Source organism: Myxine glutinosa, chromosome 1 (assembly GCF_964187855.1).
Source record: "Myxine glutinosa chromosome 1, kmMyxGlut1.1, whole genome shotgun sequence".
Taxonomy (NCBI): domain Eukaryota; kingdom Metazoa; phylum Chordata; class Myxini; order Myxiniformes; family Myxinidae; genus Myxine; species Myxine glutinosa.
The window spans coordinates 152,875,486-152,892,030 of NC_136261.1; the positions used below are offsets into that span (position 1 = coordinate 152,875,486).

At 42.5% G+C, this 16,545-nt stretch overlaps 1 protein-coding gene across 1 annotated transcript in view; it reads left to right on the top strand.

Annotated features, from left to right (window-relative positions):
• The window catches only part of POLA1 (DNA polymerase alpha 1, catalytic subunit), a 202,875-nt gene that overhangs the window by 17,065 nt on the left and 169,265 nt on the right, over window positions 1-16,545 (top strand). Inside the window, exons 8-13 of the mRNA XM_068120315.2 lie at window positions 255-531; window positions 1,649-1,787; window positions 6,661-6,821; window positions 15,384-15,496; window positions 15,692-15,808; window positions 16,120-16,188. Coding sequence (XP_067976416.1) covers window positions 255-531; window positions 1,649-1,787; window positions 6,661-6,821; window positions 15,384-15,496; window positions 15,692-15,808; window positions 16,120-16,188 — 876 coding nt within the window. The remainder of the gene's footprint in view (window positions 1-254; window positions 532-1,648; window positions 1,788-6,660; window positions 6,822-15,383; window positions 15,497-15,691; window positions 15,809-16,119; window positions 16,189-16,545) is intronic.

Here is a 16,545-nt window from a genome sequence, read left to right on the forward strand (position 1 = left end):
TTGAGCAAGAGTTCATAATGCCGGGTTTTGAGTTGGTTGTAAGTCAAATTTTTGGTGTCTAAATTTTCTAGTACACAACGTTGAAAGTTCGTAAACCGAAGGTTCGTAAATCGGGAGATAACTGTGCTGACAAAGGCACTGCAGTCTTAAAAAAAAGAAATTTACAGGTATACTTTCAACTTGAGGGTCTTTGAGTTTGTCGTTCCATTAATGTTTCTTCTTCCCTTGCCTTTACCTTTCATCGGATCATGCAGGCTTCGTGGACTGAGAACACGATGCACGAGAATTGCCAAACTGCCAGTTCTGTGAGACGCAGTTTGCTTGGCAGTGATTGTGCATCTCATGATTCATTCACAAAGCATCCACAACCAGCCAGCCTTACAAGTCATGTCTCAAGGCATAAGCAGAACTTTGATGAAAAAGGAAGAAATTTACCTCGGAATGTGCCTTTGAGTGCAAACAACAGACTTTCAGCCAAACCTTCCATCAAACATGGAGAGGAGGAAATGAATACAGTTCAAGATTTGGAGGGTACCAAAACCTTTTTACAAACCCCTATTCGTCATTCTTCCCCTTTTCATATATTAATTTCTTCTTTTTTCCGTTATATGGCCTCAAAGTTGTAAAATAGAGAGAAATGTCTATTATACTGCAGAGCAGCATTTTGGTCAAAGTGTAACCAATGACATTCTCACTCACAAATGAAATCCTTCAAGGGGATTTTAATTTTTTTGCATAACTTTAGAAACAAGTTTTGTTGTCCCCCGTCGCACCGCGGAGCGAAAGGGGCACTATGGTTTTCCCCTCCGTCCATGCGTGCGTGCATACGTAAGTGAAGGACCGAATTCTAATTTGGTGTGTGGGTGCAACCCACGTCAAAATCCAAGATGGCCGCCGTCATGTATGTTTGACACCATGTATGTGTGAACCTTGTGAGCGGAATATCTTGAAAAATAAGCGAAGTACCAATTTCTAATCTGGTGTTTGGGTGTATCTCGGCATAAGGAAGAACGCTATTGAAAATTTGGTCGCCACGTCAAAATCCAAGATGGCCGTCACCATATATATGTCTGAACCTTGTGAGCGAAATATCTTGAAAAATAAACGAACTACTAACTTCTAATCTGGTGTGTGGGTGTAGCTGCGCATATGGAAGAACGCTATTGAAAATTGGGTCGCCACGTCAAAATCCAAGATGGCCGCCGCCATGTATGTCTGAACCTTGTGAGCGGAATATCTTGAAAAATAAGCGAAGTACCAACTTCTAATCTGGTGTGTGGGTGTATCTACGCATAAGGAAGAAAGGTATTGAAAATTGGGTCGCCACGTCAAAATCCAAGATGGCCACCACCATATATATGTCTGAACCTTGTGAGTGAAATATCTTGAAAAATAAACGAACTACTAACTTCTAATCTGGTGTGTGGGTGTATCTACGCATAAGGGAGAACACTATTGAAAATTGGGTCGCCACGTCAAAATCCATGATGGCTGCCTTGCGTCTTCCACTTTGTCAACTCGCATCACTTCACCGATGGGGGACCTAGGCGTAACGCTTGTTTATACTGTAAATACCTCATAGAAATGAGATAACAGTGCTTTCTGAAATATTTTGCTGTCCAAAGCATTTCTTGCATTGTCATAACAGAGCTGCCAGATGTGGATTTTGATGAGCCAATGGAAGCTGTGAAAATAGAACAAGAAGAAACGTCAAAACATGCATTGAAAGAAGTGCGGCACTTGGAGAGTCAGGTGCAACCACATAAGCAAGATGTCAAGCCAGAAAGGTAGGAGGAAGGCTTCTTCCCACTGGTCCCACAGAATATACCATAGCAATGTGTTTGTTTTTGATCGTTTGCAGAATTAATCACAATGATTCCAGTGTTTGCCATTTTGCACCATTGGCCTCACCCAGTTTACACATTTAGGGTTAAGTCCATGTAACTTGGGGCAAAGATCTAAAAACTGCAACTTCACCGAGTGACGTTTCAAATTAACACAGATATTGGAACTCTTACAAATGTTTAATTTACAGCTTGAATCGATCAGGTTCTATACATGTTGACTGTAACACAATCAAGAAGAGGTTTCATTTATATTTGACATCTGAAGTGAAACCATCTAACTGCTAAACATTATAATATTTGTTGATGACATATATCTGCTAGTTTTAAAGCAATTTTTCTCCAGGTTATCAGATATTTCACCAACTTCCCAGATGTAACACAAATTAAGACAAGACAAACTTTTGAAGCTCTTCTCATTGAAAATAACCTGAATTAAGAAATTAAATAAAGAAGCTGTTGTTTTTCTATTAGTTTATGTGTATTATGCACATTTAACAAGAATGACTGCATTGTGGTCACAACCTGCGACAAAATCCGGTAAAGTGCTGATTGGGAAACACACATTTAACACTCTTAAAATAGGATCAGCACGATTGGGAAACACATTTAATGTGCTACTAAATAATCTGTGTAACATAACGCTTGATTACCGTGCGTTCTGACGTACTGTGCTTTCTGATGGGCTTGATGAAAAACTTACTATTATTCGACATATGATTAGATTTTTCGGGATCCCTCGTCATGAATATCATTCGACCCAAACAAAGCCAATGGAAATCTGACGCAACAAATCCGGGCAGTGAATAATCAGCAGATGTATTTATGCCTAATATTTTAGGCCCACCAGAAAGCAAACGTGGCAGCTGTATCTTTTCGTTTCGGTACTATGGTGGATGGAGTCAAGCACGGAGATGTGTGTGTGGTTCGGCAGCTGTCCGACCTGTGGGTGCAAATTTTCCTGCATTATGCCCTCAAAGTATACAATTGAGCAGTAGACTTCCACACCAATGTCCGTCTATGCAAGTACCATGAAAATATTGCAGCAATCAAGGCCATTCACAAGGCAATTCCAGATTTCCCTTCATCATTTTTACACTGAGAACCAATGATAACTGGCACATGTCGTCTCCAAGGACGGGCCTCGTTAACCTACCCAAATCCCTCCTCCTTCCAATTTTCCAGTTTTCCTTGTGTGTCCATCTTGTTCACCTCATGTGTCAGTGTTTTCCGTCCTGTTTTTACCTGTTACATCCTGATCCGTTCAGTGTACTTGCTCTTTCACGAGCCTGAATGTTTACAATAAAACAACACAAGCTAAGTAAAGTGCTGGAGAATGGGACAATGGGCAGTCTTGAAGAGTGCATCATTTCTATTCTTCCCCAGTTCCTGGATGTTACATTTGCGTTACTTTTGATATGCAGCTTGATTATACCTAACATTGCAATCCCTGGTGTTGGGCTAGCGGCTAGGGTGCCGGCTTAGGATCCTAGGATCCTGGGTTCGAATCTCGGTCGATCGCCGAATTAATGCCAGGGGGGTTGACTCGGCCTGTCATCCTTCCGAGGTCGGCTAATTGAGTACCAGTTCACTGGTAATTCCCTGTTTGTCGTTGAAGGCGGCAAAAAGGGTTGGCGTCAGGAAGGGCATCCGGCCGTAAAACATTGCTTCAAAAAGGGGACCAAAAAACAACAACTACCACGGTCCCCGAAAAGGCCAACCGCCGCTTTGCGGGGAAAAATGGCCTCTAAACGGTGGGTTTTTTTTTTATTGCATTTGATCTGCAGTTTATGGCTCACTGATACCATAGTTTGAATTTAATACATTTATGATGTTCTCTGATAGTTTACATGTAAAATAAGAGGTATACTTTTTGGCGATTCTGCCAATTATGAGTTTTTGAGCTGGAAATTTGGAATTTGGAGTATCAGAAATAAATTGGACCTTATTACAAAGTTTGACTCCAATATGAGTATATATTTTTGATAAAAAACTTTTTTCTTCTATAATCTATATCATCAAACGTCAGCACCACCGTTTTGGGGTTGTTTTTATATATATTTTTTGGTGATTTTTTTTCCCCTATAAACAGCTGCTTGAATAATGCAATATGAACCGAGATAATGTACTTTTATGAACAATTATGATTTCTATCCTCTAGAAAAAGAACAACACAATGAATGACAATTTTTCCATTGAACTACAGCAAGCCCTTGAATACCACGGGGGTTACGTTTTTGGGAAGTGCAGCATTATTCAAAAACCGGATGGTTAAAACCAAGAGCATATTGGAAAAAGGGTGTTTAGGTTCCTCAAATTGGGTTCCCTTGCCAAGAAACTGCTTTGGCAGCACAAACGCTCCATAACAGAGTGATATATCAGATTGTTTCAACAATTCATCTTACCAACTGAACATCCATTTTTTACACACATGTTTGGATGCTTTTGCTGTTACTGAGAGGCTTTGGAATCCAACGCAGATTTGTTTGACATGTCACTTTTCTTTCTGTGCAATGTAAGTTGAACTAGAACGACACTCGGTAGAGCGCATTCCTCCGCCAAGCTGAACAATTTCCGTTTTGTATTCCACTGATAGACCTGATCTACATCTGGACCAGATCTACATCTGGACCTTAACCAAAATCCAATCGGCTTGTTCTTGTCACTGAGCCAACTCTTCCACCAAGTTTCGCCAGAATCTGTCCATAACTGTTTGAGATGCCGTGCTACACTACCGGTCAAAAGTTTTAGAACACCTCAATTTTTCCAGTTTTTATTGAAATTTATGCAGTTTAATGTCTCAATATGAATGAAAAAATGAATGATCGTTTTAAGGCCATTTTCCCCGCTAGAGCGGGGGTTAGCCTTGCGGGCCCCATGACAATCATAGTTCTCTGTTTGAGGCAATGTTTTTATGGCCGGATGCCCTTCCTGACGCCAACCCTTAGTCGCCTCTTACAGTGCGCAGGGATACGGCGCACCTATTCTAAACTGGGGTACACACCGGGATGTGTAATGTCTTGTAATGTCTAAGTTTAATGTCTCAATGTACTCTGAAATTAAGCATAGAACAAATAAACAATTGGAGATAAAAAATAAATCATGGAATCATTTTGTTTAACAAAATTTAATTTAAATTTTTGACTAGGCAAAGTAGTCACCTTTTGCAGATATAACCGCCGAACACACTCGTGGCATTCTTTCTACAATGAAAATCAAATATTGTTCGGGAAGTTCTTCCCAACACTTGCAAAGTTCCCACAAATGTGTTGCACTTGTAGGTTGCTTTGCTTTCACACTTCTGTCCAGTTCATCCCAAACCAGCTCGATGGGGTTTAAGTCTGGAGACTGTGCTGGCCATTCCATGATTTGCAGCCTACCGTCTTGTTATTTTACTCGAAGGTAGTTTTGCATAGCCTGGAGGTGTGTTTAGGGTCATTATCTTGCTGTGGGATGAACCCCTGACCAACTAGGCATATACCGGAGGGTATTGCATGGCGCTGCAAAATGCTGTGGTGGCCCTTTTGGTTCAGGGTGCCAGTCACTCTGTGCAAGTCGCCAACTCTAGATCCAGCAAAAGAGCCCCCAGACCATCACGCTTCCTCCTCCATGTTTGACAGTTGGTGTCACACACTGAGGAACCATCCTTTCGCCTACTCGACGGCATACAAAAACCCTGCGTGATGAACCAAAGATTTCAAATTTTGATTCATCGGTCCATAAGACCTTCTTCCAGTCTTACCCTGAACCATCCTTGTACTATTGGCCAAGTACAAGGATGAATTGTTTATGTTTTGGTGAAAATCCGGATACGATATTTTAATAGTAAATCTTCAGCGTTGATCTTGCAGATCTTGCGCAGATCTTGTGCGACATGTAGGAATATTTGTCCAGTCGGCGACTGGCTTTAGAGGTCAGCTTGGAAATGTGGTTTTCCCAAGAAAGATCATGGCAGATAGTGAGACCCAAAAGCTTGAGTGACAGAACTTCCTGGAGAGGATTGTTCAGAAAGTAGATGGGAGGGTTGTCCAGTCGGTCTTTTTGGAGTTCGGAGGTCTTTTCAGCCGAAAGTGATATAATATACTGTATTCATGTGAATGTGTACTTGTATATAATTATACCTGTCATAAATCAAAAAGGCTTAGGCACTATAAAAGAGATTTTGTTTTTCTTTTTTTTTGCCTAAAACACTCCCAGGCACTCACTGATGGACCTCTGAAAGTAATGGGCTGACGGTCATCTCTTGAGGTTGTAGTTCAGACCGCTGTTTATTTGGAGGAACTCCCCTGGAAGCCCCTCTGATCTGAAATCGAAAAATCTAAGACTGAGGGATCCTGCGTATTACCGAGTAGAAGGGCTGTATCATGCTTAGTAGAAGGGCAGAGCAATCAGTTGGTAAATTAGGGACAAGTAGGGATCCAAATATTCCCTCCCAACCCCCCCCCCCCCCTCCCAACCCCCGTCCCCCAAACCCCTCCCGGTGGCCCCGTAATCCGAAATCGAAAAATCGAAGCCTGAGCAATTGTGCAGGCTACTGTATTGTACTCATGTGTCAAGTTTCAGAACAATCAGCCAGGTGATAGGGAGGAGGAGCAAAAATCGCAAAAAGTTAACGAACAGACATCCAGACATCACCCATTTTATAAAGTCAACTCTTCGAGATGAGATGATCTAGATCTAAAGTTAGATCTAGATCTAAATCTAAAGATCTAAAGATCTAGATCTAAAGATAAGAGGATCTAAAGTTAAATAAGAGGAAAGATTATTAGCATTGTATTGCCCTGCATTGTCTTTACACATGTGCAATGTGTCCTAGGCCTATATGGGAGTGGGCAGGATCAGAAGAGCAGCTACTTCCCACATCATCTGACCTGCAACTCCAGCCTGGTACCTTACCCACAGTGACCAGCCCCAGTGGTGAACAAGTTTTTCGGTTCTTCTGGCTTGATGCTTATGAAGACCCTTACAACCAACCAGGTAAGTACGTTGAATTGAAAACCTAAAGTTTTTTGGAACTTGGGGCAGGGTTTGGAAGGGGAGGGGTACTAGGCACTTTTGTGGCATCATAGAAAGGGATGCATCGACCTTGTGCTTGCATGAGTTGGAAAACTTGGTACTAACATTGAGCAAAGCCCATGGAACAAAATCCATGCAAACAGAAAGATTCCTGTTTACCTCTTTTCTATTATGTTTCACACCAATGTTATTCCTGGTCATTTTAAAGACCTGAAAATGTCAAATACTGTAAATTGTAAGATTGAAATCTATAGAAAAACAAAACGACACTTGGTTTTGATATCAGTCTCAGGTCGTGATTGATTGAGGATGACTTTTAACAGCTGGAGAAAGCCTCTGGTCCGTCTTTTACAAACGGGTTGACCCAGCCTAACGTTCCACTTAGTCATTTAGTGCAGGATTTTGCCAGGATGCTGGTGATAACTTACCCAATCTTCACAAACTTTAATGCTGTTAAGCATTTAAGGCCTTGAACACTCAAGCTTAACTGCGTACATTGGCAAAACGACTTTGCTTCCCCCCAATGACGTCATACATCAGGGAATCAAATTTGTCAAAGAGCTGCTTTTGATGTGAGAGGTTTTAAAAACGCAAGTCACAAAAAAATGTTGATTGCAGACTGGTAAGGTTACTTATCCCTGGCACCATGAAGAAATTCCTGCACTAACCTGCATTAGTGGGACAGTCACACTCTTGGCAGTGCTACAAACCAGCATCCACATTCTGCACACAAATTGATATACAGTGCCTTCAGACAGTACTGTATTCACACCCCTTGACTTTTTGTACACCGCTCCTTTCCTATGACATCTCCAGGTGCTGCATAACGTCATTGCCGGGCACCGAATGGGGCTCGGCAATGACGCACGCTGAAAGGGAGTACTCAGTTTTCACTCTGGTTGTTTTCTTGGTTGTCCGGGCGATATCTCAGCCACCTTTGAGCTAAGAAGCTGAAATTTCGGCACAATAGTGAGTAAGTACTTTGTCAAAAACGGTATTTTTTTGTTTTTTGAATAATCCATTAATTGATGAGTTATTTAATTATTAGCGATTAATTAAGTACTTATACATTTCCTTTCTCTTCTGGCCATTATCTCAGGCACCTTTTGAGTTAGGAAGCTGATATTTGGACATACCAATGACCAGGTGATTTGGCTGCAAAGGCTATATTTGATTTATAGATTAATCAATTAATCGATTAATTATTTAATTATTCGATTAATTACTTTTTATTTTTTATTTATTTACAGATTCGGAGGAAATGGTGGTGGCTTATGTGTTGTATTAGCCAATTGATTAATTATTTATTTTTTGGGATTATTGTACACCACTCCTTTCCTATGCCACCTCCAGGCATTGCAAATCGTCATTGCCGGGCACCGAAGGGGGCTCGGCAGTGACGCACGCTGAAAGAGAGTACTCAGTTTTCACTCTGGTTGTTTGTTTTCTTGCTTGTTTTCTTGCTTGTTTTCTTGCTTGTTTTCTTGCTTTCCTGTTTGTTTGTCCGGGCGATATCTCAGCCATCCTTTGAGCTAGGAAGCTGAAATTTCGGCACAGTAGTGAGCAAGTTCTTTGTCAAAAACGTTATTTTTTGTTTTTTGATTAATCAATTAATTGAGGAGTTATTTAATTATTAGCGATTAATTAAGTACTTATTTAATTAATTACATTTCCTTTCTCTTTATACCATTAACTCATGCACCTTTTGAGTTAGGAAGCTGAAAAATGGACATGCCAATGACCAAGTGATTTGGCTGCAAAGGCTATTTTTGATTTATTAATTAATCAATTAATCGATTAATTATTTAATTATTCGATTAATGACAACAATTTTTTTTTTTTTTAAAGTTACAGATTCTGATGAAATGATAGTGGTTTGTGTGTTCTCTGACCGAATTGATTAATAATTTAATTTTTTTATAATTATTATTTATTTATTTTCATTATTAATCATTTATTTCTTTTCTTTCTCATTTGGCCAATATCTCAGGCACCTTTAGAGATGGGAAGCTAATATTTGGACATGAGTGACCAAGTGATGTGGCTATCAAGGATATTTTTGATTTATTGATTAATCATTTCATCTATTAATTATTTATTGATTAATCGATTAATTATTTATTGAGTAATCAATTAATTATTTAATTTTTTATAAATGACATTTAATTAAATTTCTAAAAGATACATCTTCGGATGAAGCACTAGTGGTTTAGTTATGCGATTAGCCAATTGATTATGAAAATATTTTGTGATAATCTTTTATTGATTTTAATTATGCAATTAATCAATCAATTATTGTACACCTCTCCCTCCCAATGCAGCCTCTATAAGCTGGACTGCGGTATTGCCAGGTGCCGGAGGCACCCCAGCAATGCCGCGCTGCAGCATATTTAATTATTTGGCATAGGGCGGTGTACTTTGAATGTATGTGTACTTGTTATTTATTTATTTTCATTATTAATCATTTATTTATTTATTTTCTTTCTCATCTGGGCAATATCGCAGGCACCTTTTGAGTTAAGAAGCTGATATTTGGACATGACAATGACCAAGTGATTTGTCTGTTAATGGTATTTTTGATTTCTTGATTAATAAATTAATTATTTTTTATTATTATTAATGACTTATTTAATTAAATTTCTAAAAGTTACATGTTTGGATGAAGCACCAGTGGTTTAGTTATGCTATTAGCCAATTGATTAAGAAAATATTTTATGACAATCTTTTATTGATTTTAATTATGCAATTAATCAATCAAATATTGTGCACCTTTCCCTCCAAATACAGTCTCTATGAGTTGCACGGCGGTATTGCCGGGCGCTGGAGGCGCCCCGGCAATGCTGCACTGAAGGATATTTAATTATTTGGCATGGGGGCGGTGTACTTTGAATGTATCTGTACTTGTTCCACATTTTGTTGCATTACAGCCTGAATTTTAAATGGGTTAAATTGAGATTTTTATTTTTTTAACTGATCTACACATAATACCTCATAATGACAAAGTGGAATTTTCTTTTGGAATTATTTTACGAAATAATTAAAAGTGATATACATAAATATCTGATTTACATAAGTAGTCAACCCCCTGAGTCAATACTTGTAGAAGCGCCTTCAGCAGTGATTACAGTTTTGAGTCTTCTTGTGTATGTCTGTATGAGCTTTGCACATCTGGATTTGGGGAGTTTCTCTAATTATTTCTTGTAGATTTGCACAAGCTCTGTCAAGTTGGATGGGGAGTGTCGTTGAACAGCAATCTTCAAGTCTTTTCACAAATTCTCAGTGTGATTCAAGTCGGGGCTTTGGCTGGACCACTCAAGGACCTTCACATTCTTGTTCTGAAACAATTCCAGTGTTTCTTTGGCTGTATACCGGGGCCATTGTCTTGCTGGAACGTAAACCTTCATCACATTCTTAGGTCTTTTGCACTCTGAAGCAGGTTCTTCTCAAGGATTTGCCTGGTTTTGGTTCCATTCATTGTTCCTGCTATCCTTACAAGTCTCGCAGCCTCTGCCGCTGAAAAGCATCCCCATAGCATGATGCTGCCACCACCATGCTTCACGGTAGAGATGATGTTAGATGGGTCATGAGCTGTGCTTGGTTTCTGCCAGACGTAGCACTTTGCACTCAGGCCAAAGAGTGAAATTTTCTTCTCGTCAGACCACATAATCTTTTGGCTCAAACTCTGAGTCTTTTACTTGCCTTTTTGCAAACTCTAGGAGTGCTGTCATGTGCCTTTTTCTCAGGAATGACTTCTGTCTGGCCACTCTCCCATAAAGCCTCGATTTGTTAAGTGCTGCAAAGACTGTTGTCCTTCTGGCAGGTTCTCTCATCTCAGCCAAGGAACTCTGTCAGAATTGAGGTCATTGGTTTCTTGTTCACCTCCCTGGCCAAAGTCCTTCTTGCCCGGGTGCTCAGTTTGGTTGTATGGTCAAGCTCTATCTAGGAAGAGTCTGTGTAGTTTCGTATTCTTTCCATTTCCTTATGATGGAGCTCACTATGCTCTTGGGAACTTTCAACACTAGCAATTGTTTTATACCTTTCCCCAGATCTATGCCTCCTCACAATTCGATCTCAGAGTTCTACAGACAGTTTCTTGGACTTCATGGTGGAGTTTCTGCTTTCGCATGCAATAAACAGTGGGACCTTATATAGAAAGGTGCGTTTCTCTCTAAATAATGTCCAATCAATTGAATTGGCCATAGGTGGACACCAATCAAGTTGTGGAGACATCTCAAAGATGATCAAAGGAAATTGGATGCATCTGAGCTCAATTTGGAGTGTCATAGCAAAGGGGTTGAATACTTATTGACTCAAGACATTTCAGCTTTCATTTGTAATTAAGTTGTAAAAGTTTCTAAAAAATATAAAAAAGAGTTCCATTTTGGCATTATTGTGTATTGTGTGGGCATGGGCCGGACCATCATGCCTCCATCAAGGAGTGCCAAGGCCTGTCCCAGTGCAGCCATACGACTGTGCTGAGCCCACCTCCTGGTCTGGAGGAACCCAGGTCCCCATCGATGAGAGGATCCGGACACTTCGGACAAGTGGCGTCTCCCACAACCCTCTCCCTCCCCCCCACCAATCCCTGCAGCTCTTCCAACCTGTTACGTGCTCCTCCCCGATCCCCTGGTCACGGTGTACCTCTGAGCCCCGAGAGGAGTCACGGCAGAAAAATGAGTTATTCTGTATGTCAAAGATCAATGGAGAAGCCACCCCAATTGTTACTCACAAACAAATATTGTATTAAGATCACACAAGAATAACAGTACAACAATAATAGTATTCAATAGTACAATCAATATGTCCTATGATGGTACCATCAGTTTTGTAATATAGAACTCACTGTGCTCCAAGTGAGTGAAACAAGAACATCCCCAATGTCTCTTATTCCCCGGCTTCAAGCCAGAGTCGATCTGCTCCAGCGATCGACAGAACGATGTCCGATCGAGACCAGAATCCCGTTCGGATGGCAAGTACAGTCACACAGCCACAGCTGCACAAAGGCGCCCTCAAGGCGACTGGGATATCCAAAGGCGCCCTCCAGGAGACCGAGAGATCACCCCCTCGGGTATGGATGTTCCACAGCTCCCAGTCGGCGACACGCAGACTTTCCACTCAAAAGCCACGTCACACACACACACCCCAGATCGACGTCTGAAGGCGGTGAAAATGGTCGAAACGAGACGAAACCGTGAGCGAAGCGCAAGTCCTGCGGTAGTTAGAATGGCCGACGGCCCGGTCTCGTGGCGCAATGGCACGATGATGATTCTCTCCTGAATCGATTGCAAAACCTGACACGCAGGTTAATCTGTCACAGAGCTAACCACTCTTTCGCAGGAATCCCTTTCCCGGGAACCCGAAAGTTCGCCAGTGACTGTTGTTCGCCAACGTTCGCTCCAGACCGCAAATAGCTCGGCTCCTTCTTGTCCGACTCCCTTGCTCCGCCTTCTTTCTCTCCTCTTCCTCTTCGTCGCCGTCCGGTTCCTGTTTCATTTAAAACATTACCCTTTTTACCCTTTTGACAATAATAATTGCTATTTCCCTCAAACAACAATAATAAATAATACATGGAACCAGAAATGTTTCAAGTGGATGAAAACCACCACAACGGAAGTGACAAATCCGTAACACGACCCCACCACTCCATCCTCCCCGCAAGCATACTCTCCCAGACAAACTCGGGATGAGATTTCCTAGAGGTGCTCCAGCAGCTTTGGAATCGGCACCCGGGCATCAATGCCACGATTTCCATCGCTGCCGGAGCATCCCCAAGGATTTCTCGATGTGATTTGTGACCGTGCGAGAGGCAATCCTCCACTTCCGCAATGGATCTGGCCCTTTGATACGGTCATCCTTTAATCCATGAGATCGTCCAGTATCTCCTTCAAGCGGACTGACTTGCCCCCGTACGGCACGTGTGTTGGGCCGGCGCGAAGGTCGCAGGCAGCAAACATGTGCTCGGCAACATCAGTTGCCTCAGTGCACCATCCACCACCGGCCGCTGCATCGAAGGGTTTAGAGAGCACCACCAGGTCTGCGTCTGTCGGGACCCATATGCCAGCGATGCCCACGCCCTGCGTGTGCATTAGCCTGCTGCACGGCCCTTACTCAGTCGTGAGAGGCCTCCCCGGGGGACCCAACTCCAACCTCCCTCCCCTCCCCCCTCTCTGCCAATGGATGCGGAGCATATGGAGCAAGTCCTTGGGAATGGGCCCACCTGGCTAAGCCAGGGTGGACCGTCTGGAGGATCTCCGCCTCAGGCGACGCTGCACGAAGTCAGAGGCCGCTGACCTCAGGATATCCCACCAGGGGTGGTCCATCTGCGATCCTGCAACTCAGATCTGCTTGCGGTTTGGTAACCTGGAATTGCGTCGAGACCAACCCCTTGAGTGGGAATGCTCGGGCCCAGCAGCCAAAGACGATGGCACGAAGGTGCGGTCCGTGTGGAGGCCCATAGGAGCGGGAAACCTGTAATTCGGCTCGACAGATGTCCAGTCAAATGCCGGATGTGGGTAGTTCAAACAGTTCAAACACAACTGTGGGTAGTTCAAACACAACTGTGGGTAGTTCAAACACAACTGAATCACGCACAACACACACCAGGAGAGGGGGAGGCCCATAAGGACCCCCCTCTTCAAGATACCAACCTGAACATCGGGCCACCTCACCCGCTGTCCTCCAGCCCCAACGACCGACTGCTGCCCTCAAAGATGGCAGACGCAGTCCTTCGGCCAGGCCCTCCCATAACTCCCCAACGAAGTCGAATGGGAGGAGGTCCATGGCCACCGTCAGATTGGCAGATAAAACTTGCCGAGGGCCAGGGGAGCAGGTGGGGAAACATCGACTTCACAGCTCCGTCACGTTCTCTTTTTATGGGTTATTCGGTGACAAAATATCTCAATTTAATCAATTTCAAATTTAGGCTGTAACACAACAAAATGTGAAAACAGATGAGTTCCCAGGATGAGTTGATGTCAGAGACAGGAGAGATGGGAGATCAGTCCAGAAGTTTGATGCCTGCTTGAAGACCGTGCCAGTCGGCTTGAGTGAAATGCCAGACACGTCGACGCTGAGGAGGCTCTCTGAGAACGGACAGAGAGATGTCCACTTTAACAAGCAAATTATCAGATGAACCGATTGGAACAGAAGAAGAGCAGCAGGCATTTGCAGGGACGTTAGTCATAAGTCATAACCAAGTCTAGAAGACATGATGTACCGTTGACTGAGATCCGGGTCGGAAAATTGACAGATTGTGTCAGTCCTAATGAGTCACAGAAGTCCTTTGCTGAGGTGCCATGGCTGGTGCGAGACCTAGCCAGCTGGCATGATGACAGTTGAAGTCACCACATATGAGGAAGAGAGAGTTGGGATGAGTGGGTAGGAGTTGGTTTTTTTTTTTTTTTTTTTTTTGTATACAAGATCGAGGCTCGTGAAAGAGCGAACATTAATCACACAGAAAGACAAACAGACACACAAAACAAATAACATCGGGAGCGGTAGACAAGATGGGGAGAGAGGGGGAAGGACACAAACACAACATTTGAGAGCAGGGACCGAGAGACATGGAGACATGGAGACATCGAGAGAACTGTGGGAGGGAGAGGGCTTTGGGGGAGAGGCATGGGAAGGGGGGGGGGGGGGCAGGTATAAAACATATGGACACTGCCAAGACTTCCAGGAAAGGAGTTGGTCCATGTTGTCAGACAGCGAGATGTAAATGGAGTCATCACTGTTTGGTGGGCGGTACAACACATATATATCAACAAAAGGTGGGAACGGAGGGGAAGCTGGAGCCAGAGGTACTCTGGGAGGTGTAAGAGCAGTACACTGAAAGTGAGAAATCGAGTTTTAAAAAATATATACAGTGTAATTCCGCCACCAGGACGAGGCTCAGGTCACCGCTTTGAGCACCATTTAAGTTCTTTTGGTTTTTTTTTGTCTGTTGAAATGAGCCGAAGTCTGTCTGGTACAATTCCTGCTCAATTTGAGCAATATCTTGGTTGGTGGTTCAAGTTCCTTTGCATTGACAAGTATTAAATGTTATCCCTTATTCCATCGCTGTGGGTGTGGCACTTTTCCAATTTCTCTCTTTAATTTACCTTATCACCCTTCTGTGTGCCCAATTTCTAAAATGACTTTACGATGTGTTTTAACTGATTTGGTTTTCTGCATAAATACTGGAATATGAATTTATTTTAAAATAAATATCAATACAGGTTATTCCTTTGTCAGTATTAAATCAGTTCCTTTTGTATTTGCACCACCAATAATAATAGTGTTATGCAACATGCATCCAGTCACGTGATATTTATCGGTGTGTGGCTGTGTGCCTATATCTTTCATTACTTTTTCATTTTTTTGCTTCATTTTGTTGGAAACCTTCAGAAAACATGAGGAAGTGGAAGGTTTGTGTTTATGACAAGTCACAGTTCAAAATAACCATACACGCCAATTCTAATGATGTTAGTCTTTGTGCCATTGCCGTGAAAAGGATGCTTACAAGTGAGATTTTTTTGTGTTCAGGTGTTGTGTACCTCTTTGGGAAGGTATGGGTGGAAACTGCCAAGAAGCACGTAAGCTGTTGCTTGACCGTTCGTAACATTGAGCGCTGCATCTACCTTCTCCCTCGTGCCAAGGTTATTTGCTGCTTTCCGAACATTCACCTTCTCTGCATGCACATAATCACCAAAACGGCTTAACCGAAGTTGCACAATCACTCGCCTTTTACGTCTGATGTCTGTTCACGGTTTTGTTGTTTTTTATCTTTATTTTATTTTTGAAGTACTTGGAAGGGGATCATTATGATGTGAACAGTGTGCATATTTTGACAGAGGTTGGACCACATGACTGGAAAACCATCGGACAGCGTTGTGTCTATGAAAGATGTCTACGATGAATTCAACAACAAATTTGCCGAGAAGTTTAAGATCATGCGTTTTAAATCTAAGGCAAGTGCTAGGAAGCAGGCATTGTTTTTGTCCTCCTCCTTATTTGCCTTCTTCTTCTTCTTCTTCATCGTATTGTTTTAATCATCGTAATCATTAACTTGTTTTTATGTGTGCATGTGCTTGTTTTGTTGAGAATAAGCTCGAGAATTGTTTTCCTGCTCTGATTGGCCAAGTATTAGGTGTACCGAAAAGTGATGTCGTTTTTTTAAAGCTGTGTATTCCTCTTTGAAAAACGACATCACTTTCCGGTACACATAATACTTCTTCAGTTTCTTACTCGCACCTCTCTTGCACCTCTCTTGTCATTGCAGAAAGTTCAGAAGTGGTATGCCTTTGACCCGCCTGGTGTTCCGTCGGACTATCTTGAGATTCGATATGCGGTAGGATTCAAAACCCACAAATCAAATTGCATGTTATTTTGCAAGGTAATGACAACTAGAATAGCAATCGGTAGAGCGCATACCTCTGCCAGGCTGAACAGTTTATGTTTTTTATCCCACTGTGAGCCTGGTGTTGGCTGAGCGGTTAGGGTGCCGGCTTGGGATCCTAGAATCCTCGGTTCGAATCCCGGTCGATCGCTGAATTAACGCCAGGGGGGTTGACTCAGCCTGTCATCCTTCCGAGGTCGGCAAATCGAGTACCAGCTTGCTGGGATGAATGATCCCGGTGTGTACCCTGGTTTAGAATAGGTACACCGTATCCCTGCGCAAGAGGCGACTAAGTGTTGGCGTCAGGAA